The sequence below is a fragment of the Megalobrama amblycephala genome, linkage group LG9, assembly GCF_018812025.1.
Source record: "Megalobrama amblycephala isolate DHTTF-2021 linkage group LG9, ASM1881202v1, whole genome shotgun sequence".
Taxonomy (NCBI): domain Eukaryota; kingdom Metazoa; phylum Chordata; class Actinopteri; order Cypriniformes; family Xenocyprididae; genus Megalobrama; species Megalobrama amblycephala.
The window spans coordinates 32,540,494-32,568,033 of record NC_063052.1 but is presented as its reverse complement, the minus strand read 5'-3'; the positions used below and the strand labels follow the sequence as shown (position 1 = coordinate 32,568,033).

At 34.0% G+C, this 27,540-nt stretch overlaps 3 protein-coding genes across 3 annotated transcripts; 2 read left to right on the top strand and 1 right to left on the bottom strand.

Annotated features, from left to right (window-relative positions):
• The first annotated feature begins 1,360 nt into the window (after positions 1-1,360).
• Positions 1,361-10,662, top strand: lix1l (limb and CNS expressed 1 like). The gene is made up of 6 exons (XM_048202926.1): positions 1,361-2,247; positions 5,624-5,787; positions 6,003-6,143; positions 7,082-7,177; positions 7,266-7,343; positions 8,843-10,662. The coding sequence occupies exons 1-6, from the start codon at positions 1,911-1,913 to the stop codon at positions 9,095-9,097; spliced, it is 1,071 nt and encodes a 356-aa protein (XP_048058883.1). The 5' UTR covers positions 1,361-1,910; the 3' UTR covers positions 9,098-10,662.
• Positions 10,663-12,849: 2,187 nt separating this feature from the next.
• On the top strand, positions 12,850-16,799 carry mrpl9 (mitochondrial ribosomal protein L9). The gene is made up of 7 exons (XM_048202925.1): positions 12,850-13,156; positions 13,423-13,582; positions 13,670-13,794; positions 15,944-15,997; positions 16,132-16,233; positions 16,407-16,490; positions 16,597-16,799. The coding sequence occupies exons 1-7, from the start codon at positions 13,049-13,051 to the stop codon at positions 16,708-16,710; spliced, it is 747 nt and encodes a 248-aa protein (XP_048058882.1). The 5' UTR covers positions 12,850-13,048; the 3' UTR covers positions 16,711-16,799.
• A 3,292-nt stretch (positions 16,800-20,091) lies between these two features.
• Positions 20,092-25,546, bottom strand: prcc (proline rich mitotic checkpoint control factor). Its single transcript, XM_048202923.1, has 6 exons — positions 24,881-25,546; positions 24,759-24,806; positions 23,086-23,580; positions 22,906-22,995; positions 21,466-21,612; positions 20,092-21,328 (listed from the first exon to the last, which is right to left on the bottom strand). Exons 1-6 carry the CDS (start codon positions 25,109-25,111, stop codon positions 21,176-21,178), a joined length of 1,164 nt encoding a protein of 387 aa, XP_048058880.1. The 5' UTR covers positions 25,112-25,546; the 3' UTR covers positions 20,092-21,175.
• Between the last annotated feature and the right edge of the window lie 1,994 nt (positions 25,547-27,540).

Here is a 27,540-nt window from a genome sequence, read left to right as displayed (position 1 = left end):
GTACTGCTCCAAGAGGAATTAAAGTAAAAAATGGTAACACACTCACTGGCTTAAACAGAGGATCATAAAAGAATGCAGAAGGAATAAACTGACTCATTTTTAATCGATCGCATAAACATGTGGTGAGTGCTAATTAACATCAAGTACAAAGAGTGCTATTGTAACAAACCTCTATCAGAGTTAAGCCAAGATTTTTTTGTGTTTTTATGAAAACATCAACATGTATAAATATGTATAATATACGTCACATTAAACTAAATGCACATTTTGATTCACATGATGTCATGTAACAGCCAATAACATAATCAAAAACTGACATAAAAATTCATAGGTCACTCTTACGGTATGTGGGTCAATGACGTGATGGGTCATTTTTTTGTCCAAAGGCCTCAATAATAATAAAAAACAAAGATATGACATCCAAAGTATGTAAGATAGTATAACTAGATATCTTTAATTGAATTCAAAAGGTTTTAATTATATTTTGCTACATATAAAGGTATTTTAAAGATTTTGAAGTGTCAAAAGGTCATTCAGTTTAACCGTCCAAAGGCCAATACAGCCATTTCAGTTGTGATTAAAATATCTTAAAATGTAATAAATGTATATATTTTTTTTATTCTGGCATGATTTTATAACATCATATATCAACATAGTGCAAAATGGGTTTAAAATTATGCTTTGTTATGTGAAAAATGTCCGGAAAAATGAATTTCATTGATGTCATTCGGAGTAACCAATATAAAGGGACCATTCTGGTTCAAATCATACGGTCAATATCATGTGACAGGATGTGACATCTTTCAGACACCTGCAAAGTCGTGCAGTAAAGTAACTAACTCTCTCTTAGCTATTTGAAAAATTCATGAAAAACAACAGGTCATTCGGTACAACCGCTATAAAACATTGAAGATGTTGTAATATTTTAAAAACTTGTATTAAATATAAAATGTTTGATTGTCCTTTTGTTAGTTAGCTAGATATCAGCATGTTCGCATTGTTTGAAAATATTGTCATCCGGTATAACCAAAAGTGTCATTTGGTAAAACCGAAATTTTGGTTAAACCAAATGAATTTGTTGTTGAAAAATTTTGTCCATCTTGTAAAAAATGACAAAAGCAGTGTTAATTGATTATAAAATTCACATAATCTCATTGTTAACACTTAATAATTAACCTTAATAACCTTATTCGTTAATTACCATTTTATACTCCAAAATACTATAAAAATACAATGGAACCACCATGAAAGATGGATAAACCAGCAGACAAAAACCATAGTATTACCTTTTGTTACTGTAACCAGATGCAATACAAAGGCTGTTTTCTCAAAAATGTGAAAATGTATTTATTATGTTTGGCTGTTTCCAGTATTTTCTGAATTATGGAGATAAAAAAAAAAAAGATATCCAACATTGTTTTCTTCATCAAAATCACAGAACTAGCATGTAAGCTGTACCATCTTAAACTAATTATGTCAACCATGTTTAGTAGAAGTTGTTCTCTAGTTCTCTAATTTAGTCATTTTTTGTTCGCCTGAGATGTGTATAGATGACTTTATTTACACAAATTTACATAAACATGTATAACAAATATTTGAAAATTGCGTTGTTTACATATTGATTTGGTTACAGAGATTTGTGGATTTTGGGAAGGTTTGGCCGGACGTGCCACGTCACACAGCGTGAATCCATCCATTGGTCAAACTCAAGCATATGCTGCTCCTTTTTCCTCCCTATGGCTGTTTAACGCCCCAAACAGTAAATAATATTTTGCCCAATCAGCCTAACAAAGCGCATATCTTCGAGAAACACTTTTTATGACTGCCATAAGCATTTTTAATCGGCTTTGTAATCGTTTGTAGTAGTCGTTCCCTTTGTGTTGTTTTCTTTTGCATCACTTTTCGAGACAATGGAGTCTCTTCGCCATCAGCGCTTACAGCCCGGTATCGGATACGGAGCGAGCGCAACCGGGACGCTTCGGTCCCTGCGGCCCGGTGTAACCGGCACTCTTTCCTCGGCACAGGGTTCCCATATCTCGGTGTCTGCTTCCCCGGGGCCGCCGCCACCACTGCCGCCCCTTCAGCTCCACAGCCTCGGGTCCGGTATCATGGGCAGCGGGTTTGGTTCGGTGGACATGGCGGCGGCAGGTCTGGGTCTGTCCAATCCCACCAACCCGGCGGTTCTGAGGGAGGCGGTGGACGCGGTGGTCAGGAGCTTTGCCAAACACACGCAAGGATACGGCAGGGGTATGTGGGGTCAACATGAAGATGTTTTGCACTATGAAAGCATAAGGGTCAATGATAAATAATGGCGAAGCTTTTAAAAAATATAGTCGTACATGTAAAGTGCTTAGAAATGTAATATTTGTATTCAGATGGGTTCTTCTATTCTATTCTAATTTATTTTCTTCTATACATTTTTAAGATTTTTTTTTTTTTTACTTTAAATGACTCTAAAATGTACATGTAAGTAGTGTAACATCATATAAATTAATGCATTTGTCATTTTCACAACACTATTGCCTTTCTGCATGCTGGTTGCACTGACTTTAATTTGGCAGACTTATTACTTATTACTTTTTTTTATTATTATTTACACCACCCAGACATTGATTTTGAGCCCTCCAAAATATGACTTCAATTCAGAAATTGTCATATGAGAGTTTCTGTTAATTTCCTGTAAATTGCATTTTTAATGTATTTTTGAATTATTTAATAGGCTAGATCTGGACCAAAAAAAAAAAAAGAGTGTCACATCATTGACCCACATGGAAGATATTTCAAACAAACACATTCAGAAATGTGTCTTGAAACTTCCTCTCTCTCTCTCTCTCTCTCTCTCTCTCTCTTCCCCGAAACATAACTTCAGGCTGTGTCTGAGCAGCATGGGTTTTGAATCTCATTTCCCTTCAAAATAAAAAGAAAAAAACATTTCGCTGAAAAATATTGGGCCTACATTGTGTCAATAATATTTTTTATAATATTTAAACATTAAATTTATTTAAATTAAAAAGCTGAGTCATCAAGAACAGTAACAAAGTCAGAGGGATGGTGGTGTGTTTAATTGTAATGAAAATAATGTCACACTGGCTTAATTTTCATGCAAAATATTGTTTTCTTTTGATTTTTATTATATTACCCAGAAATATTATCTGAAATAAATATTACCCAGACATGCTTTTCATGAGATTCAGCTCCCTAACTAGACTAGCACTATAGGTGGATTTGAACATTCGATTCGACTGCTCAAAGCAGATTGAGCCCCCTGACATGCTGACCTAAATACATTGGGGATTATTGTCGGATAAATTCTGTTGCCAGTGTACTTTAGAGGCAGGTTAAGTGTATTAATCTACCTCCGAGACACCTCAGTCCATCTGAATGTAACAGAAGCTCATCTTTCATTTACGGAAGAAAGACCTTTATATAATTGTGATAATTTTCACATTACTCCCGTCCAAATACACCACCCTTTATTTCCTGTTAGAAACTAGTATCTAAGCAATTCCACAACAACAAGCTTCCTTTATATCGGCCGTTAAATGAGCATGTCCTTTTCATTGTGTGCCGAGACCGTCACAGCGAAAGATTTATGAACTGTTTTGTAAGATTGTAGATATTTTGCTCGATTTATTTAGCCCTCTAGCATGCCATCTCTAAACAAACTTAAAGTTCACAATTTTCATCCTGCTTTTGTATTGCTACAGTGTCAGTAGTATATGTAAATAAACAATGTTTACTTGTTCTTTACTTGGACCGAGAAATTCCTGTTTATTTGTCAGCTAAAGTCCTCCGGATGATGCAAAACGTGCCATTTGGTGGACTTTTGACAGCTTCCAGGGCTTTTGTGAAAACTACAGATTCTACTTCCACATTTTTGTATCCCTGCCCACAGGCTGGGCAGAAGGTTTTTAGTTTATCCCCTCCGTTTGGCCTAAAACACTTGCTGATCAGGTTTAAAGGGATAGTTCACCCAAAAATGAAAAACGTGTCGTTCCAAACCCGTAAGAACTTTGTTCATCTTCGGAATACAAATTAAGATATTTTTTATGAAATACGTGAGCTTTCTGGCCTCCGATCAACTGCAACACAACTACCACTGTAAAGGCCTAGAAAGGTAGTAAAGACATTGTTAAAATAGTCCACGAGACAACAGTGGCTCAACCTTAATGTTGTGAAGTGACGAGAATACTTTTTGTGTTTAAAAACAAATATCTTAATTTGTGTTCTGAAGATGAACGAAGGTCTTATGGTTTGGAACGACATGAGAGTGAGTAATTAATGACAGAATTTTCATTTTAGGGCGAACTAACCCTTAAAATATGTCCGTGTATGTTTCCTTTAAAGGGGTAATTCACCACTGGCAAAATGGCCTTTCAATAAACCTTTGCTGCCTATGCAGTAGAAAGTCGAAAGCTGGAATTTATTTATTTAAATCGGTGCTACCTAACTAGAAATAAAAAAAAAAAAAACAGAGAAAAAGGGCTGTTGTCTTCCCTCTTGCCAAATAGATAGGAAAACTTCAACACCCATAATTCACAGGGCATGTTGTCATCTAAGGCTAAAGTAGGTACAAACATCTGGTTTGAAACTAACTTCACGTCCGTAAAAAAAATATGTTCTATTTAGTATGAATGAATTTGGATGTACTACATCCGCCATGTTGTCACTTTCATCTGACCTATGGCGTCAGTTGCGTCACTTTACCGCCATTCACAAATACTCTCCCATGGCCTCATGGGATAGTAAAGCGGCCATCGAATGCGCACGTCAGAATCTCGGTGGGAATAGTAGGTCATCCGTGTACTTTTTGCCTACTGTTTTTCGAATACTATGTATATTGGATACTGCTCTATTGGCGTGCTGTTTTTCGCATACTATATAGTAGGGAAGTATTCTATTTCAGATGCAGCAACTGGGTTTTTCCATTTCCATTGCGGTGTTCTCTTAATATTTACTATTCTTTGCAGCTTTAGCCACTGCCTAAAACACGAAACTGGAAACCGAAAGTAACTTACTGCCTCTAAATGTTTACTCTCTGAATTCTTGCACCCAGGAACAATACAAGTCACAACAGCATTGTGACTAAAAGTTTGCTAAGAAGTATTTCCTACTCAAGCATGGCAGTATTTGACTATGGTCAATCCAATAGAAGCAGACTAGAAGTGGCCTTAGACGGCAACATGCCCAGTGCATTATGGGTGATGGTTTTCTTATCTATTTTGCAAAAGGGAAGACAACAGCCCTTTTTTTCTTTCTTTTTCTAGTGAAGTAACATGCTGTCAACTCTAAATGCCTGAGGTAAACGTAATGCTACGTGAGATATTATTCTCAAGCTGTTTTATTGATATCTTTCCTCAGAGATTACGAGTAAACGTATTGATCGATCGTCTCTTCTTCTGTATTCTTCTGAACCGTGACGTCCGTACCATGGCGGTTTGGGACAAATACATGTTCTGTTACACCTCTGTTAAATATAACTAAAAAAAATGATATGATATCTGGTCTTTGATGATATGAGAAATGTGATTGCCGTTGCTTCAAGCAACATTTGAACTCACGAGTCTTAAAATATACTTGAATGGTGTTGTATATTCTGATATGATGTTTCTGATTCCCACAGTGAATGTCGTGGAGGCCTTACAGGAGTTCTGGCAGATGAAGCAGTCACGGGGTGCTGACCTAAGGAATGGCGCTCTCGTAGTCTACGAGATGGTCCCATCCAATAACCCCCCTTACGTCTGCTACGTCAGTCTCCCCGGGGGCAGTTGCTTCGGGAGTTTTCAGGCAAGCACCTCATGCAACATTCCCTTTGCATTTTCCAGTGCATTTCTCTCTGAACCTTAGATCTTCAGAAAATAAATAATTGTGTTTTGGTTGCCATCTGTGTCTGCATATTTTCTGTCTAATGTTTTCTCTTGAGGATCTCTTGGAAATGAATTCTGTGAGCATCTTCAGGATTCGATTACAGTGTGGTTAAATAGAATCTTTGATCTTCTCAGTTCTGCCCGACCAAAGCCGAAGCGAGGAGGAGCGCGGCCAAAATTGCCCTAATGAATTCTGTTTTCAATGAGCATCCATCTCGACGCATCACAGATGAGTTCATAGAGAAGAGTGTGTGTGAGGCTCTAGCCTCTTTTAACGTGAGTTCTCACGGTTCTCTGAGGGCTGAATTAAAATTCAAGCTTCATTTTCTCACCCTCATCATGTTACCACTGTCCCCCGGTTTCACAGACAAGGCTTAAGTTAGTCCTAGACTAAAATGCATGTTTGAGCTGTTTTAACTGAAAGTAACTTAAAATATTAAAACATATCTTAAAATATGTCACTGCCATTGTTTTTTCTCAAGATGCAGACCAGTAATGTGTTTTACTAGTGAACGTTTATAAAAGCTACTAATTGAAGGCCTAATCCTGACTTAAACTAAGCCCTTTCTGTGAAACCGGGAAATGTTAAGATTTCAATGAATAAGAACTGAAATTTCAGTTTAGCTCTGACTGTTTAGTGAACAAATCATTCAGACAAACACTCTCAAAATAACATTCTTGTTTTTGAAAATGAGTGTAAGAAAATGACAGAATTTTTTATTTTCATGTGAACCATTCCTTTTACTTGCATTTTTAAAAATAATTTGACCTAGACTATCGTTTAAAACTTTTGGGTTGCTGCTTTTATTTGATCAAAAATAGAGTAAAAAGGTAAAATTGTGAAATATTATTACAATTTTACAATAACTGTTTTCTATTTTAATATATTTCGTCATCATTACTCCAGTCTTCAGTGTCACATGATCCTTCAAATATCATTCTAATTTCCTGATTTGCTGCTCAAGAAACATTTTATTATTATCAATGTTGAAAACCGTTTTTCTGCTTAAGATTTTTGTAGAATACATCTTGTCAGGATTCTTTGGTGAATAGGAAGTTCAAAAAATTTTTTAATCTTTTGAAATATTATAATTCTCTTTACTGTCACTTTTGATCAATTTAATGCATTTTTGTGAAATCTTGCTGACCCAAAACCTTTAAACAGTAGTGTACTGTTGACATTGTTTATCTATACTCATATTTATTAACTGCAGGGAAACAGAGAAGAAGCTGATAACCCTAGTACAGGCATCGGTGCTTTTCGCTTCATGTTAGAATCTAACAAGGGGAAATCTATGCTAGAGTTTCAGGTGAGTGAGATCATGATTGAACTGCATGGAAAGATGTGAGTAAATGAACGTGTGACTTCAAGATTCACATATTTAACATTTTTCTTAGGAACTGATGACAGTTTTCCAGCTTCTTCATTGGAATGGTAGTCTCAAAGCCATGAGAGAAAGGCAGTGCTCCCGTCAGGTGAAGACAAGTATTCTATTTTCAGTTGTGGGGGAAAAAAAGTCATATCATGAGATATCACATAGTCCTTCATCTTTTAAAATAAAAGTTAAATGTGCACTAAAAGTGCAATAAAAGTGCACTACGAAAACATGCTGTAACTTTAAAACTCCAAAAATACCATTTATTAACATTATTCTGACATGATCGCCCATGTTTAAGTCAACAACAACTATTTTGAGTTCAGAAACTAGTCACATTCAGCATTTAACTAACAATTCTGACACTATAACTTGCAATTCTGACTTTGCAACTTACAATTCTGACTTTGCAACTTGCAATTCTGACTTTGCAACTTGCAATTCTGACTCTATAACTCGCAATTCTGACTTTGTAACACGCAATTCTGACTTTGTAACACAGTTCTGACTTTATAACTCGCAATTCTGACTTTGTAACGCAATTCTGACTTTGTAACACAATTCTGACTTTGTAACACAATTCTGACTTTGTAACTCACAATTCTGACTTTGTAACAGTTCTGACTTTGTAACACACAGTTCTGACTTTGTAACACACAGTTCTGACTTTGTAACACACAGTTCTGACTTTATAACTCGCAATTCTGACTTTATAACTCGCAATTCTGACTTTGTAACTCACAATTCTGACTTTGTAACACGCAATTCTGACTTTATAACTCGCAATTCTGACTTTGTAACGCAATTCTGACTTTATAACTTGCAATTCTGACTTTATATCTCGCAATTCTGACTTTATAACGCAATTCTGACTTTGTAACACGCAATTCTGACTTTATATCTCGCAATTCTGACTTTGTAACACAATTCTGACTTTATAACTCACAATTCTGACTTTATATCTCGCAATTCTGACTTTGTAACACGCGATTCTGACTTTGTAACACACAATTCTGACTTTATAACTCACAATTCTGACTTTGTAACACGCAATTCTGACTTTATAACACTCAATTCTGACTCTATAACTCGCAATTCTGACTCTATAACTCACAATTGCGAGTTTATATCATGCAGTTTGGAGAAAAAAGTCAGAATTGTGAGTCGCAATTATTCCTTTTTTATTTTTTATTCAGTGCGGAAATTAGCTACCATACTACTAAAATAACACTGGCAAACTGTTCATTAAAAAACTTAAATATGACATTTAAGAAAAAATCTGTAAAAAAACTAAAACATTACATATTTCATGAAAAATATAAAAATAAAAACAAATTCAAAATGTTAATAAAAACTGTCATAGTATCTCACTGATTCTAAAATAACTGTTTATGAAAGTGAAAAACTAAAATATGATTGCATTTTGGCACAAAAAACTAAAATTATTAGTCAAAAGACTCCGATCATATTATTTATTTCCTCATTTTTGTATTTGTTATTATTACCTTGTTAGTTCCTTGTAAATATTTATTTGACGCATTGATATGTTTCACTGACCTATCTACAGTATGTTTAACAATTAGCCTCTTTTGTAAACAGGAAGTGCTTGCTCATTACTCCCACCGAGCGCTAGACGATGACATGCGTACACAAATGGCCGCCGACTGGGTCAGCCGAGAACACACTTTATCCGGTACAATCAATCGAGAGATGGCCGCCACCGAGCGCGAGCTGGAAGAGGCGCGTCTGGCAGGACGAGAGCTGCGGTTTTATAAGGAAAAGAAAGACATTCTGCTAATGGCAGTGGGGCAGCTAGGTGGGTCAAACACTACAACTCTGCCCTGCACATGCTGAAGAGCATGAAGACGTGTCAGACGTGGCATATGATTGTACCAGATAGCACTCCAAAACTCAAAACAGTCTTTTTTTAAACTTGTGTATGTGTGTTTGTGTGTGAGGAGTCAAAGAATCAGCATTTTGAATAATTCCACAGACAAACACTACAATGAATTATTCGTTTTTTGAGATCTAAACAAGGCATTTTAAACTTGAAACTGAATCAAGTGTTATATTGCTATTATTACTATACCAGTATTATCCTCCAGTGTTATCGATCGACTGTACTGGCACATTGACCTACTATGTCTGAGTCGGGAAAATCAGTTTTGAGGCCTTCTTAAAAATCTTTGCATTGTAGTTCTCATGAATCCTGTTACGCATGGGCGCTGCTTTTTTTTTTTTTAGCTAACTCGCCAAAGCACCGCCCATTAGTTTTTGTTGTATGGACACACAATAATACAGTAATTTTCAGTATTCTGCATTTATATTCACAGAATAGCCTTGCTCATTTATTTGCTACATATATGTGCTTTTGGTGAATATACAAACCTTTTCTTTGTAATGTTAATCTAAAGTATGTTCATGTAAACACGCATTTATATACAGTACTTTTAAGTTAACTAAATGTTTCTGCGAGAGCCATAAATGTTTGCTAAGGAAGCAACTACATTATATTTCATAACACAAAGGTCAGGTTTTCTCACACTGTCATAACACCGAAATCCCAGCAGAGGAAACATACCAAGGCTGTTTCCTCCAGCCTATTGAAAGAAAGCCTGAAGCTGTGCCCTCATTAGATTGCCTTCCGTTACCTTTGTGATTGTAGAGCAATCATGCTCATTTCAAGGCAACATTTTATTTCTACCTCCTCTCTCAAAGCTTTTGTGAACTTTTTTACCATATATACATACAAGTGCAGATGGGATTTGTGTTAAGATGAGCAATGCTTTGAAATGTGATGCTTCACTGAGAACAACAGGAAATAAAACCATATACTGGTGGCCAAAACTTGGGAATAATTAAGATTTTTAATGATTTGGAAAGAAGTCTTTTATGCTGCTTTGATTATTGTCAATCAGTATTGGTGCTCAGTTATTAATGATGGTTTTTATTATTGTCAAAGGTGAAAACATTTTTACTTCTTAATATTTTTGATGAATAGAAATAAAAAAAAAAAAAAGATTTTATTTGAAATAGAAACCTTTTGTAACATGTCTTTAGTGTCACTTGAATCAATTTAATGCATTGAATAAAAAAATTGTTTTTGTTGTTTTTTAAGATCTTACTTACCCCAAACTTTGAAAAGTAGTGTAACACTGTTTACACAAAAATATTAAGCAGCACACTGTTTACTACAGAGCCCTGAACATGACATGCAGGAAAAAAAATTATGTGCATCATGGCCATTAATTAAGAATTCGTTCCCACGACTTACTAATACATCAGCACATTTTAATTCGTTCCCTCGTTTTAAAGGGATAGTTTAATCAAAAATGAACATTCTCTTATTTGCTCACCTTCAAGTTGTTCCAAACCTGTATGAATTTCTTTCTTCTGCTGAACACAAAAGAAAATATTTTGAAGAATGTTTTTGACCAAACAATGACAGAATTTTCATTTTTGGGTGAACTATCCCTTTAAGTAAATTGTGCGCACGATACAATAATTTGTTCCCTCTTTTACAAAATTGTGGCCAGTTGTAATAACTTGTTCCGGTGTTTTAGTTAAATCAAAAATAGGGAACAAGTTAGTATAACCTGGCCGCTATTTACAAAAACGAGGGAGCAAATTAATAAGTTGTGGGAACTCGTTCTTAATTCGTTGCCACAATTTAACTAAAACGAAGAAATGAATTCTTAATTTGTGGCTACTATATACATATAGTTTTGTCCGCATGTGCGGGGCTCCATAATACATGTTTCTTGAGCAGCAAATCGGCATATTAAAATGATTTCTGAAGGATCATGTGACTGAATGTACATGTGATGCTGAAAATTCAGCTTTGCATCACAGAAATATATTGCATTTTAAACTATATTCAAATGGAAAGCAGTTATTTAATTTATTTAAAATAATATTTCATAATATTACTGTTTTTACTGTATTTTTCATCAAATAAATGCAGCTTTGGTGAGCATAAGAGACTTGCTTCAAAATAATTAAAAATTTTAAACTTTTCACCACCAGTGTATATGGCATATTATAGACACTTGTTGGTTTCCCAACTCAAATGGTCCTGTACTGTTTATAAAATAATTACAGAGTGTAAATACAATCAAATATTTTGAATTGTAACCCCATTCATATTCCATCATCATAATTGTATTATTATTGATTATTATGCGTTACTGGGTGAAGTGATGTTGTAAACTTGTTAATGTTTTATCTCATTTGCTTCAGTATTAGAGGTCACAACAGCATCAGTCAGTTACTTTTCAGATCATTTTAGATCAGCTTCGAAGTATCACTGCTGTCTGCTTGAACTGAATTTTAAAGGACTAGCTGCTGAATCTTGATACTAACTCGTCACAGTGTAATGATGATCAATGTAGGATGTGCGAAACTTCAATGATGTTCATTATTAGCCAGACACAGTTCTGAAAATATACTTTTAAGGGCTAATTGTTTTCCTTGTGTTTCAAAGTTGTGCATTTGTGGTTTTAAACATCAAAGTTAAACTCCAGAACTGTCTTAATAATTCAATTAAAGCCCTGGTAGATTATAGGCTGGCAGCATTAAAATTGGCAATTTAGACGGACTACATTACAGTCCATAACATGACATAAGAAACAAAAAAGTTTATTTCAATAAACTATGCACACACAGTTTTTTTCAAAATACAGCTTTGTCATTATGTAGGATCACAACAAATAATTTATTTATTCAGACCATGAATTTTGTGAAATGACAATGATACGGGCCATTACTAACAGTACTATTTGCAGTTATTATCAATATATCTTTTTCAATGTAATTATTATCTGAATCATACCATGTTTCTGAAAAGAATTTCTTTGTGAGTGTATTTTCAATGTAATTTTGTTTGTATTTTTTTTATGTCTTTTGAATCCTTCATATTTCACTGAAGTGTATTGATATGTAAATTGCATATACATGTGCATTGCATATACATTGCATATTATATTGCATATAATTTTATACAATTTGTTGGGCCTTTTCCCTGCTGTTTTTACACTCTTGTTTACCAAAATTATTTTTCAATTAATAATCAAGGTAGTGAATTTGAATCAGTGCATGTCAAGACATTTTATACATTCTCTATTTGTTTTGTATGAATAGTCTAACTGCCATTTTACATGTTTTATAAGATTTTGATGCGTAGCCATTTGTTTTTTGTTGATTTATATTCTTTACAAATCAATAAAGAGCCTTTTCATATATTTATTATAGCGTAACTTCTCACAATCTTGACTTTAAAAAAATTACCAGTTCCAAAAGTTGTGGTCCATGAAGGTTACAAAATCAGGAAAAAGATATAACCTCGTCAAATAAGTTCTTCAGTAAATGCATTGAGCTTGCATAGAAGAAATGAGACTTTTATTGAGCAAGGACATTTATTTTGAAACCAAACTAGTTAAATGTTTAACGCATAGGTTTAACGTCATAACTCTTTGATTATATATTTGTTTATAATATAATATACCAATTTGGGAAACAAACGTGTTGTACTATATTGGTATTTTAAAGTAAGTGATAAATTTCAGCGCATTAAGCGAACTTCTTGACATTTTTGTCAGGCAAAATACGCTACTACCTGTTAGGGGTCCTTTATCATCCCAGCGCCGTTCATGTGGTTTAGTGAATGCAATGACAGGTTATGAGACATAGGTGTTGATATATTTGTGAATTTTGACAGAATTCATGTCGTTCTACGGGTGGTGGCTATGATAAATATTTGCAACTAAATACATTGATTAATCTTCAATCCTAACGTCTATATTAATCATGTGGGCGGTAGCATCATCAAGGTTTGTCCTTCAAAGCTGCTGGAATCTTTCAAATGTAAAATCTTCCTTGAGTCGAATACAGAATCTGTCACAAACTGCATGCAAGGTAAGCAGAGTGACTGATATCACAGTCCTGATTTGTAGTGATTTCTTACAGTTATTATTTTGTCTTCATCTTGCCCAGTTGCAAATAAAACTATTTTATAAACTCTATGTCTGATGACTAGACACAGATAAACAATAGTTTATGAATGCACATACTGTATGTAATACAGTACCACTGAAATGACTTTAAAGATGGAGTTGTGATGAAAATACATGTACACATTTTGACTTTTTTTCTCAGTTATTTATAATTTAATCTTCTTCTAGAATACAGTTGTTGTTGAACGCTGTTGGAAGGTTCCTTTATCAAAGGAGGGAAAGCCAGCCAAGCTACATCCACGTCGACACAGGGTGTACCGCCTGGTTGAGGACCAAAAACACAATTCTCAGGACAAAATGGAGCTCATCCTCACTCAGACTGTTCCCAGTGAGTGCTCTTGCCTTATAAAAATATTTTAATATATATATAAGTTTGATTTCAAATTTGGATTTTGATGTTATATTTAATTTACAGAGCTTGGTGGACGAGGCGACACAGTTTTTGTGAAAAAATCGATGGGCCGCAACAAATTGCTACCCCAAGGCCTGGCTGTCTACCCTTCACAGGAAAATAAAGACATGTTCGCAGAGGAAATAAGGGTCGGTTCCATATACAAATCAATTCATTTGTAATTAACATCATTTCACATGGAAGCCTAGCCTATCTCCACCACATAAGGAAAAGAAAATCATGCTTTTGTAAATCATATTTATGGCACAAGTCAACATCATGACATACTGTCATAATTATGACAAGTAGAAATTATTACATAGTAGGTCAAAATTATGACACGAAAAGTTGAAATTCATGTGACATAAATGTGACGAGTCAAAATGTTGACAAAAAACTAAATTATGACAGTAATGACACAAGTTGAAATTGTTATACAAGAATAGTTGACATACTAAGTAATAATTTCAACTTTTTATCTCATAATTCTGCCATAAAAATTCAAAATTATGACTTGGTATGTCATAATTTTAGCGTTTAATCTCATAATTATGACTTTTTATCAATTTTGGCTTATATCATAATTCTGACATCAAAATTGTGATTTAGTATGTCAAAATTTTTACTTTTGATCTCATAATTATCATACTTTTGACTTTTTGTCAATTTCGACTTATCTCAATTAAGACTTACTGTCAATTTTGACTTATCTCATAATTTTGACTAGTGATCGACCGATATTGATTTTTTATAACCGATACCGATTATTTGCATGTTTATGTACCCGATAACCGATATGCAGAACCGATATTTATTTACTGTTATACTTCTGTTTTTGACAATTATTACAACACAAATGAGCTGAACAAACCATTTTATTTATAACAATCACTCCCTCCTTGCATACAAAAAAAAAAAACTTTATATTTATACACAAATAAATAGAGTCCAAAAAATTTAAGTGCAATTAACTAAATAATGGTTATGTAGTAAATCAAATGATTATATAATCTAGGGTGTTTAAACGAGATAATCTTGTCAAAAATTTCATGCAGTGGCCGTGCTTGAGGCTTCCTGATCATCAACCCATTCAGGTGCTGAGCAATATGAACGAACTTTTTTTTCCGAGACTATATAAAGTTAAACAGCACTTGTCAGTTGGCATTTTATGATCTAAATTTAATCTAACGTTAAATCATGAAATGCCAACTGACAAAGTGCTGTTTGACTATAACTTAATCAACCGCGATCGCGCATGGAGATAATAAATAATTAATTTCCACAAAGCGGTAGGCTATATTTATATGTGTATTAGCGAAATAATTGTTATGTAGTAAATGATAATATAATCTAGGGTGTTTAAACAAGATAATCTTGTCAAAAGTTTCATTCAGTGGCCGTGCTTAAGCCTCCTGATCATCCGTCAGTTGCTAAGCAATATGAACGAACTTTTTCTTCTAGACTAATGGTGAGCAAATGCAACAGATAGAGAATTAAATTCAGCGCTTTTATTTTCAACATGCACTCATTCATGTCTGTTTTATTTAATTCATGTAAAGTTACGTCTTTATTGGGGCAGGACATGACGAATTACACTACGTGACTCAATGAGTTCGTCTCAATTGTTTAGAAACAAGCTGCATAAATTAACTATATCAGGAATGTATGTCTCAGATCTCATTTGTGCATATCTGTTATGTTAAATAAAGTTGATTAATTAAAGCAAACCAAGTAGAACATATACTTTACCTGTGCACTGAGTTGTTGTTGACTGATCTCCTCAGACGCCCGGGCTGCAATGGCGGAAATCTCAAAACGGCCACAAGATGGCGCCGTAAAATCGGCGAATCCGATATTACAAAACCGATACCCGATTATGGAAAAATGCTTAAATATCGGGAAAAATATCGGTAAACCGATATATCGGTCGATCACTAATTTTGACACGTCATAATTTTGACTTTTTATCATAATTATGGCTTAGTATGTCATAATTTTGACTTTTTGTCAATTTCAACTTATCTCATAATTATGACTTTGTATGTCATTATTTTGACTTTTTATCATAATTATGGCTTAGTATATAATTTCGAATGGCTTAGTATACAATTTCGAATTATCTCATAATTATTGACTTACTATTCAATTTGGACTTTTTATGTCATGATTATGACTTGGTATGTAATATTTGACCTTTTTATGTCATAATTAACAATTACCAAAGCATTTTTTTCTTATGTAGTGTAAATGGATTTTCATAATTTCAAGTGTTCACAGTTTGCTTGGTTTTTCCCGTAGCTTCTGCGTGAGGGACGGCCAGAGGACAGAGTTCAGACACGCACAGGACAGCTAGTGAGTTATCTTGAGAGGTTTAAACTTAAACTTTTATAAAACATAATTTATATATAGAAAAATTGGCGGGTTTTTTATTTTGATATTGGTGTCAACATGAGCAGCTTCATTTTGTGTTTGTGTTCATTTTGCAGACTGTTGAATTCCTGAAGAAAACACAGCTTGAGGTTGCCATGCACACTTCAGTTCAGTACTCGCTCACAAAAGAGATTGTTTGCAGACAGTTTCTTAGACGGGTAAGATACTAAAAAGAAAACCGTTATTTTATTGGAAGTATAATTTCTGTCAACTCAGAAACACACAACATAAAATGCAAGTGTATTTGTGAATACAAAAGTAATGCATACTTACATTGTTTGCCCAATCTAGTGCAGAAGTTTTTTACCATTGATTGTATTTCTGTCCGCAGCTCGGTGTGGTTGTGCCGACTCATGCCTTGACTCTTCCAGAAGAACCAATCACAGGGCCTGGAGAGTACTGGTGTGATGTCACAGTGAGTTAATTGACTTTACAAGTGCAAACAGCACAGTTTAATGATAATTTTACACAGATCCTCTTATGGGATTCAATCGTTGCTGAAACAGTATTTGGTCTCTCAGGTGAATGGAGTGGACACGGTCAGGGTGTCCATGTCTGTGGTGCCGTATGTGGAGCCCAGCCAACTGATGCTCATGAAGCAGCAACAAAAGCAAGAACAGTCGGATTCAGAATAGTGTTTTCTTTGCTAAAGGCAATGTGTTGCAGGAAACAACTTGGAGAATATACGCAAGGAGTTTGTACAAATAAAATGATTGTTTATTTCTTCCTGTGCAGTGTTAATTTTTTGGCTTACATCTGTCTTTTTTGCTATCTATGGACGAGTCATAAAGCTCTCGGATTTCATCAAAAATATCTTAATTTGTGTTCAGAAGATGAACGTAGGTCTTACAGGTTTGGAATGACATGAGGGTGAGTAATAAATGACAGAATTTTCATTTTTGGGTGAACTAACCCTTTAAACTAAACAAAAATTGCCTTGACAATAAACTTAAGTTTAAGTTGGAGCACTAAAATGACAAAATTGCATAAAATTACTAAAAATGAAAATCAGCATGAAAACTAAAAATATAAAAATAAAAGCTCATTTAAAATATTAATAAAACTAAAATACTGGTGATTAGGTAGCAAGCGCCTCCTTTTTACTTCCGTTAATTTAGAAAAGGTTCCAGTGACATCGCTTTGTGAATGTGTCCACACTGACTTTAGAGTTTTCAGTTGTGAATGTCCTGTTCCACCTCGTCCAGGAGTACCGAGAAATCACTGCCATTTTCACAAAGTCATCTTTTCATGTGTTTTGTGATATGGCAAATTATTCTGTAGGAAGCATCTTTTGAAAATTGGTAGTCTGCCCAGACTAAAAGCATACTGTGCTGTTGCAGACTAATCACAATTGTTTGGCATCAAGGGACTCAATGTGCCACCCAAACAAGCTTCCTGCCCTGTCATCAGTCAAGGGACATTCTGATCTTTCTAACATGCAGGTTATGGCAAATTTTTACCTTCATAATCGTCTTAAAAATTAGCTGTACAGGTTATACCATTTCAACTGTCAGCAGGGTTGCCAGATCTGCACAACAAAACTAGCATAATGGCCAAACAAAAATAGTTCTGTGAAATGTCAGTTTGTGTGTAGGTATCTTCAATGTCCTGAAGTAGCTTTAACAGCATCAATAGTGTAATACTTAGTTTATAATCAGAATATAGTCACTTAAATAGTCAGGCCTAGTGTTAATTTAGTTTTTCAAACATAAGATGACATAAAAAAGACGTGTATCAGTGTTCCTCCTCGGCAAAATTCAATTCCGACCATCAGTTTGCACACTTTTGTGTGAAAAAAAGCATAAACGCGTGCGCCACTTGCTTTCTGTGTAATTCATTAACAAGAAAAGTTATTGTTTTTCATCAGATTTTGTGAGTATTTCATATTTCACCTTAACAAAATGTATTTTTAAACCTAGTGATTTTATAATGTTTAATATTTATTCAAAAGCGAAACAGTGAAAAACAGGAAATGGCTAATATGAGCTAATAAATGCTCCTCTGCTGCCATCTGCTGGTTATAGTGGTAATTAATGTCTTTTTTTATTTTTAAATAAAAGTGTTTTCTATCAAATACTGGATTTCCTACATCTTGAAACGTTCGGTTTTGGAAATGGGGACAAACATTATGAACAAATAATGTTTGTGGTCATCACATTAAAAATAACATTTGAAGTGCTGAAAAAAATGTTGCGTGTACGTGTCTAATTACAGACACCATGTTTCTTATTCAAATATTCCCAATAGCTTTGTCTTTGTTGCAATCAATAAAACTGGTTTATTGGCAAATTGGGCGAGTGTGATAACTGCATTAAGATATAAATACAACATTAAAAAGTCAACAATTGATGGTTTTGTGTCAATGTACAGCGAGTACAGAATGAACAGCTAACAGTTGACCGGAAATGCCCGAGCTGGCTTAACGAAAACCAGGAAGTAACCGTGCATATGCTCAATTTCCGAGGGAAAACTGCAGACTTGGCAACACAGTGTGAAATCATGTTCATATTAAAATTGACTTTTTTTTTTATTCTTAAAGCAGAACTAAGTAACTTTTTTTACCTTCATAAATAGTTTTCTAAGTCCTTACGATGGTTAATGGACTATATGCACGGAGCGTTCTTTAGAACTTCCGCATTAATATAAGCCAGCTCGATAACTTCCGGTGAGATGTCATTTGCTGGTGTGTTGAGCATCAGTAGTGTAATACTTAGTTTATAATCAGAATATAGTCACTTAAATAGTCAAGCATAGCATTAATTTAGTTATTCAAACGTAAGACAGCTTAGAAAATATATAAATAAAGACGTACCTCAATGTTCCTCCTCCGCTAAATTCAATTCGACCATTAGTTTTCACACTTTTATTTGAAAAAAAGCTTCAAAAATTAAATATTTATTGTGCACTTTAGTTAGATTAATTGAATAAAATGTGTGTTTTCACAAGTGTGCTGAAATCATTGATCTTGCGCTGCTCTGACTGACATCTGCTGTGATTACAAAGGGAGAGCGCGGTGCTCGCTTTCTGTGTAATTAATTCACAATAAAAGTTATTGTTTTTCATAAGATTTTGTGAGTATTTCATACTTCACATTGACACAATGTTTTTTTCAAACCTAGATATTTTATAATGTTTAATATTTAGTCAAAAACGAAGTGAAAAACGTTTAGAGGAAATGGCTGATATGTGCGCAAATAAATGCTACTTTGCCGCCACCTGCTGGTTAAAGTGCTAATTACTGTCTTTTTTATTTTTAAATAAGTGTTTTTTATCAAATGTTAAATTTCCTACATTTTTAAACGTTCGGTTTTACAATGGGGACAACGAACAAATTGTTTGTGGTCATCGCATTAAAAATAACATTTAAAGTGCTGGGGAAAAAATGTGTGTGTGTGTGTCTAATTACAGACACGGCATTTTTAAACAGTCCCAATAGCTTTGTCTTTATTGCAATCAATAAAACTGGTTTATTGGCAAATTAGGTAAATGTAATAACTGCATTAAAATATAAATACAGCATTAAAAAGTCAACCATAGATGGTTTTGTGTCGATGTACAATGACTACAGAATGAACAGCTAACAGTTCACCGGAAGTGCCCGAGCTGGCTTAACGACAACCAGGAAGTAACCCGTGCATATAGTCCATTGACTTGTAGTGGTGTGTTTGAGGCGTGCACTAACCCCCTCTGGCACGTCTACGCCAGAAAACAGCACTTGCAAGTTGAGCTTCGCCGACCCGACACAATCTCGCCTCATGTTCACGTTCACGCGAGAGTGACAAAATGCTTTACGGTAATTCAAAAAAAATTATATATTATAACTTTATAAGACAATTTCGAAAATTACCCCCCTTCATCGAGATTTCTTGTACTGTATTTGCAAAACTACTGCGTTGTAGTCTAGAGCTGCGCTTGGAGTATTTATGACAGTGTGGTTCACTGAAGGAACCTGTAGGGGGAGCTTCGCAAATCTTACTGAGTTCCGCTTTAAAGTTGAATAAAACACTCAAACTCAATTAACATTAAATCAATGCTCAATTTAATGTTTGTGGTGTGAACCCATTCCTACTTTTTGAGATATATATTTACACATTTAGCATAAATAAAAAAAAAAAAAAAAAATCTTTCCCCCGTATTTTTACATTGTTTTAATCCTTTTCAAGTCTATGTAAAAAATCTTGTAAATGTCAAATTATATTGTGATTGTGAACCAACCTTATTTTGCTCAGGTTTATGTATTTTTATTTCTGGCAGTGATATAGGAACTATTTCACACATAAAAGTGTTTTTACACACAAAATGACACATTTTGGTACATTTTCTATAGCTGTAATGAAACTCTTACACTTTACTCATGGTTCTACACAAGGGTCTTCCATTAACAATCTACATTCAAATAAAAACAAGCAGTTAAAAGAATCAAACCAGGATGGGAAGATTCACTCAAACACTTTTTAAGATTTACAAGGTTTTTCGTAACACTTTACAATAAGATTCTACATATAAACATGAATTCATTTCTACACAAACATTCATTTTTATACATTAACATTAGTTAATGCATCACAAACTAACAACAGCATATTTATAAATTAACATTGACCAAATGTATTAAATGCTAAAAAAAAAAAAAAAAAAATCAACAACGCATTAACTAATGTTAACATACAGAACCTTATTGTAAAATGTTACTCTTTTTTTTTTTTTCTCAATGTCTCAATGGTTTATATATGCCACTGCTCACATGGCAGTGTGGAAGACGAGACCCTATTGGACAAACAAGTCATAACATCCCAATCATTTAATAATAATTCATGTGAACCTACACAGCTACTGTTATGTTACAAGTGATTTTTGACAGAACTAAAACCTCATAACAAAACCAATGTTCAAATGGAAAGACAGTATTAGGTAGACATTTAGGAGCCATCTTAACAAATGTAATAGCAGCCAATAGAGCTTTGCAGTCCTTCGCTCCTTTCTGAAACTGTACGAACTGGCATTACAGCTCTAAAAGCTGGCAAAAAGATTTCTGTATAGGCCAACAAAACCTGCTCCACATTAGGTAGAGGTGTGCACAACATCTTGATATCCAGTCCATTAGAATCCGTACTTGGCTTGCGTTTGTCGCCGAGTCATTTTGTTGTCGGCCCAGTTGTTCTTGAGTTCCAGCTCACGTTCCTTGGCCTGATGAATCAGATACGTGATTTGGTGCTTGCGTCTCTGTTGCCCCGTTGGCTGATCTCCTTTTTTCTGAAAATGAGGTGGAAAAGTCAGTCTCTTTCTTTTTATACATCTCCCTCCATTAAATATCCATCAGAAAACAGACACTTCTGCACCTGTCTAAACTGAAATTTCCTCATTTAATGTCTTCTATTGGAGGTGCTTACCTTGCTGAAGGACTTGCGGGGCGCTTCCTCTGCTGTCATGTTCTTAGTCATCCATTGTTTATTGCCGCTCAGCTGATCATCTCCCTTTATCTCTAGGAACTTGATTTCTTCTCTTCCGCGATTCTGTTTGCCCTGCAGCCGCCGAAACTGGAAAAATACAAAGAATATTGGAATTTAACTTAAATCATGGCAAAAATGGACATGGACTTAAATCATGGCAAAACATCATGATGCTAGGACGTACTAGATGGTTTCTAGGGTGTTCTTAGTGGTTGCTAGGTGGTTACTTCAAAACAACAACAACAACAAAATTATTATTATTATTATTCAAAATAATATATTTTTTATTATTTAAATTACTAAAACTAACAAATCAATAAATAAAATATATTATGATTGTAATAATTCTCTTGTATTGTAAAAAAAAAAAGTATAATAAACAGTAAATAAACAGTTATTAAATGCAAAATAAATTAATTTATAATCATTAAATTATTTGAGGATTTAATAAAAACAATAATAAAAATAATGATTATTAATATTACTTTGTTTTCCATAATAATAATAAAATTACATTACTAATATTTATTGCTGTGAATTATAAGTATTTGAAAATGCAGCAATTTTGTTCTCCAGATTTAATCAATTCATGTGGGTTATATAAAATATGGAAATCCAAAGAAATACTGAAAAAATAATTATTTATATATAATACTTAAAAATTATACTATGAGCAATAATAATTAGACATGTAATTGGCTAAGGATTCCATTTATTTAAAATAAAAACAAATACAAATATTATTTAAATTAAAAAAATAAACATATCAATGAAGAAATATCACTAATATTACTAATAATACTATTTTACTGTAAAATATGTGATAATTTAATAATAATAATGGTTATTATTATTTAAAATAATATCTTTATTATTTAAATGACAAAAATTAAATCAATAAAATACTACTATTGCAGTAATACTATTGTACCGTAAAATGTAAAACAAACATTTTATAATAATAATATTATTATTATTCAAAATAATATTTGTATTATTTAAATTACTAAAACTAACAAATCAGTAAAATTTATTACAATTGCAATAATTCTGTAGTACTGTAAAAATGGGAATTTAATAATAATAAATTGTATTTATTTAAAATTTGTTTTTGTTTTTAAATAAATTATTACATTATTTGTAATTTAATTACAACAAAAATAATAATGATTATTACTTTTTTGTTTTACAGAATAATAATAAACTTCCATTACTAATATTTATGGCTGTGAATTAAAAGTATTTGAAAATGCAGCAATTTTGTTCTACAGATTTAAGCAATTTGTGTGGGTCATACTTCAGATTGGAAAATTTGGAAATCCATATAAATACAGAAAAAAAAAACATCCCTGAGTAAAAGAGATGCTACAAACAACTCACTGCTTCATCATTGAACATTGAAGAAGACCCTGACTCATCCTGCTCATCAGCTGCATCTGGGTCTTGGTAATATCCCTCCCCATAGTAATCCTGTCAAACATATGCATAAAGCATCAGCTGCTGAAATTACAAGGAATATGGTGTATGGTGCTTACTCATAAGGACACGTGTTTGAAGTACCTGTGGAGAATTCTCTGGCAGTGGATTTTCAGGATACTGAGGTGGGTATTCTTCCTTCTGAAAGTCTTGCATGCCTCCGACTGTCCTACTGTAACTGTCTGCATTAGAACCAAAGTCCAATGGGGCGTCCTCCACAGTGGGTGGAGGGTGTAGAGAGGGAACGTACTGCTGAGAATCTAGTTTTTGTGACAACACAGGCTCTGATGAACTTTCTGGTAGGGAAAAGTAGTTCTCCGGAGCAACTTCATCATCACTTCCCTCTTCATCCGCAGCCATTTGTCGGGCTAACTGCATCGCCGCTGACTTTGCAGCCGCTTTGATGGCGGATGGGGAGGGGCTGGTTCCAGAAAGACCTTGGGACTTTGCTGCGCTTGCCTTAGGCTTATCCGATCCGGGGCGTTTGGTTAGGGTGTGCGGCACCAGGGGCCGCTGCATTTCCTTCACCACTAGATTCTTAGGCTGGGGCAGCAGAGAGGACAGACCACCACCACCTCCCTGGAAGAATATGGAGGAAAATATTCATATTTACTATGTGGTAAGTCCAGCCAGACCATTTATACATTATGAAAAATATGATGAAAAATGGGCCATCCAGAAAATGCTGTGTTAATGACGTCACAACCAACAACTCATTAACATATGCCCACCCCAATAAATGCTTAATCAATATTCAAAAACTTGGAAGAGACGCTGTGACATTTCAAATGCAAAAGAGATTAGCCAATGATAACCGCAGCCATTTACATATAGAGTGCAACAGTCACGCCCAGTTTTTCAGAGGCATTGGATCCAGAAGATTTTTTTTATTTTTTTTATTTTTTCCCATAAGTATTTTTAAAATAAGTCTTTGTTTAAGAGCTACAAGCCAGGACCAAACTAACAGCTACAAGATGTATCACAACATTACAAACTTCGATTTAAAGCAAATTCATGTTCAGGCAGCGTATTTAACGGGTGAACTACAAAAGAACTACAATCCCATGAAGCACTGCGAATGGCATTATTGATTAAAAATGATAGAGAACTATAATTAACTACTTGATTACTTATACAGAAACTATATATTTAACATTTTTTGCAAAATCTGCATGCATACAAATATTGTCTGACTTGATTATGTTATTCGTAGTACTGCCATCAAAGAGTTCTTTTGGTGCAATTTGCTTGTCGCAATTCTCTGATTGGTGGAGATCATGGGCAGAATCATGGGTAATGTAGTTTTCACCCGGAATTTTGTTGGTGTACACATTTTTTATTTTTATTTTTTGAAATAATGTGTGCTGATGACTTCAACAAAAGCATATACCATTGATTAACAACCTCGGAGGAATACTTTAGGTTTGTCTTTAAAGATTTATAAGTTATCGCAATTCCACTATAGGGAAAATGAATGAGATTCTTACTGCAGTAGTAAAAATACTTAGTAGCTAATTATAAATTAGAATTAACAAATAATTTATATTTAATAAGTACATTTATATAGAATTATACATATTAATTGTACATTTAATAATATTTTATATATTTAAATATGAAAAAATGTTTATTCCAAGGGTCAGAAAAAGGTGGAAAATATTCATTTAAAAAAATTACAGCTGTACTTAAGAAAAAAAACAAACTTTAGGCTAATAACAAGTGGACTTCAGTGAAAAAAAATAATGTTTTATCCTTACCTGAGGAGCTGACTTCTTTCGTACTGGCTCGTCATCATCAGAGTCAGACTAAAACAGACAAACACCATCAATCAAAAAGAGTTTCAGTAAAATAATTAGGCTTTAATGGATTTAAAACTCACATCTGCAGGTTTTATTTCAGGAACGGTGATTTTAACAGGTTCTGTGCGTTTCTTGGGTTTCGGCAGATCCATAGTCATCCTCTTAGGCTGAGGAGCTGAAGCCTGTTCAGTCTTTTTCGGCGCGGGCAGAGAAGCGAAAAGTCCGCCGATCTTGCCCACGGGTCGAGCGGATGAAGCCGTCGAGTCATCGCGATCACTGTCGTCGCTGCTGTCATACGCTACCAGAGACATCGCCACAGATCAGATGTGTTCATAAGAGAGTGAATCAGATGCAAGAATCGCTGACGAGCCGCTTTTACATCACTTTCTCTAACGCAGCTCAACTGATCTCAAATCATTCTGTACGGTCCTTCCAGGTTTATATGGACAAATACTGTGTGTAAATATCTGATAAACGTCAGCTCACAAATTCGCCTCGAGATAAATCAGCGCTTGCAGAAGGATCCGTGCTTGCATTGGAAACTCAGCTTTTAAAACAATATTTTCCCTGCAAAACGCCCATAACACATGAATATATTAGTCTAAACAAACAAGCAATAACTGTTAATAAACATATATCGTTCCTCTCTAACCATTTAGACTCATAAACATTTTTCTTCCACCATCGTGAAGGATTTCCTCAACATCCGCTGCACCGCTTCAGAGGATTAAGCGATACTGACACCAACTGGCGCGGAGTGGAATCTGATCAATACACGTGACGAACCATGACAATAAATGCAACTGAAAAGACGAAGTGATTATATATAATAGTTGTTTAATAGGAGCTCGAGTATCTATTACCAACTGGGAATTATTAGCCTATGGAAATAGACATACAGATAACCCCAAAAAATGTATCTTTATGTGAATATCATTTACACGGTTTTATTGTTGCTGAGGCAAAGAGGTTGCTCGTTGGTGTTTAGGCAGAATGTTGAGTGGGGGTTTCAATGTTTTTGTTAAGTAGTCTCACCAGAGGGCTGTTTCATAAAACAAGATTAGAAAACAAGCCAGGCTTATTTTATAGTCAAACTTGTTGTCAGTGAATTCTGTTTCATAAAACAAACTTAAATTAGTTCAAACTCAGTTACTCTGGCAACTTATGCTGGGAAACTAGCCTGGTCTGGAGCAGGCTAACTGTCAGGCTAAGCTGAGCTTTTCTAACACTGACCAATAGGAACGCAATGATATTACAACTGACTCTCTCACATACAATTATTTGACTTTATTAACACACACACACACACACACACACACATATATATATATATATATATATATATATATATATATATATATATATATATATATATAATACACACATTTACTAAATTGTGCTAAATAAAAATATATATTGGTGTAAGTTTAAGACATTTTTTTATTTAAAGGTAAGTATGATGAGAAACAAAACATTTAAAGAGAAGTAATTTCTTAAAAATTAAGTGTTATATAGCCCACTGAATCATTCTCAGACTTAATGCTGACAACAATGGAAGCACTTGGGAGAGAACTGTCAGGAGACTTATTTCTTAGCACAGAAGAATACAAGAGGATTACCAAATTATTGTTTTAAGTGTGAAAATATAGCAAAAGTAACACAGAAATTCAAAATCAATAAACCTGTGACAAGGCCCCTGAAACAATCAGGCCTTCATTTGTAAGCTTTCATTAAGTGATGAGTGATTTTTTGCTAGAGAAAGAGCAGGAGAAATACCAAGTGAGTGTTTCAGAGCCAGCAAAAGCTATGAAAAGAGTGACAGAGTAAGATGCAGCCTGCTGAAGTGGCATGCATGGTTGTTGTCCACACTGGAACTACCCACTGTAGTCAAAGCACAATAAAGTCAGCTAGCCTTTTCCAAGGCCCATATTTAATCTATACTCAGTCTGGTCTCATATATATATATATATATATATATATATATATATATATATATATATATATATATATATATATATATAATATATATATGGAATTCAGGTTGATTAGGACACTTTTTGCTATTGAAATGACTGGGAAAATGTGTCCTAATCAACCTGAATATATATATATATATATATATATATATATATATATATATATATATATATATATATATATATATAGGTTTTCCTTTCTTACTGGCTAAATGTTTTGTGCCCAATATTTAATTAGATTGTTTTAAAATATATGAATACATTTCTCTCTGGTTTTGTTTGGCAGTAGTACTCTTTATGGTTATTAGAAGAGCAGAAATTAAAATCAGAAAATTAAAAATTAAAATAAATATGCACAGACTAAATTTTAATTGGTAAGATGAATCTAAACTCAGTAATTGTCCCAAAGTATATTGATTTACCCCATTACAATAGTCCATTTACAGTTACCATCATAAAAATACACTTACTTGTAGGTTTTAAAGTGTACATAAGGCACATTTAATGTCCAACATCAAATATATACAAATGTATATTATATCAAATGTAAATATAATGTAAATATATCAAATGTATATTTTAGAATTATTGCGCTTCTATTGCATTCCGTCTGTTTAGCGCGCATGCGCGCAGCAGCGCTCGTTCAATGTGAAGTTTAGCCTCAAAATGGAAATATTTGCATTACTTTCTAACATTTACAGATGGAGAATAAACTTGTGAAAAGTAAGTTATGCACTAAGGAAAACGCCATGTCTCAAACGCAT

Bases quoted from the DNA above. Each gene is read 5' to 3' on its own strand.
- prcc (XM_048202923.1), bottom strand. From the start codon at position 25,111: ATGTCTCTGGTAGCGTATGACAGCAGCGACGACAGTGATCGCGATGAC. The intron at 23,581-24,758 runs GTAAGGATAAAA...ATATTCTTCCAG, and splicing joins GAAAGAAGTCAGCTCCTCAG to GGAGGTGGTGGTGGTCTGTC. The intron at 22,996-23,085 runs GTACTTCAAACA...TATGTTTGACAG, and splicing joins TGCCAGAGAATTCTCCACAG to GATTACTATGGGGAGGGATA.
- lix1l (XM_048202926.1), top strand. From the start codon at position 1,911: ATGGAGTCTCTTCGCCATCAGCGCTTACAGCCCGGTATCGGATACGGA. The intron at 7,178-7,265 runs GTGAGTGAGATC...CATTTTTCTTAG, and splicing joins AATCTATGCTAGAGTTTCAG to GAACTGATGACAGTTTTCCA. The intron at 7,344-8,842 runs GTGAAGACAAGT...TTTTGTAAACAG, and splicing joins AAAGGCAGTGCTCCCGTCAG to GAAGTGCTTGCTCATTACTC.
- mrpl9 (XM_048202925.1), top strand. From the start codon at position 13,049: ATGTGGGCGGTAGCATCATCAAGGTTTGTCCTTCAAAGCTGCTGGAAT. The intron at 13,157-13,422 runs GTAAGCAGAGTG...ATCTTCTTCTAG, and splicing joins TGTCACAAACTGCATGCAAG to AATACAGTTGTTGTTGAACG. The intron at 13,583-13,669 runs GTGAGTGCTCTT...TTTAATTTACAG, and splicing joins CCTCACTCAGACTGTTCCCA to AGCTTGGTGGACGAGGCGAC.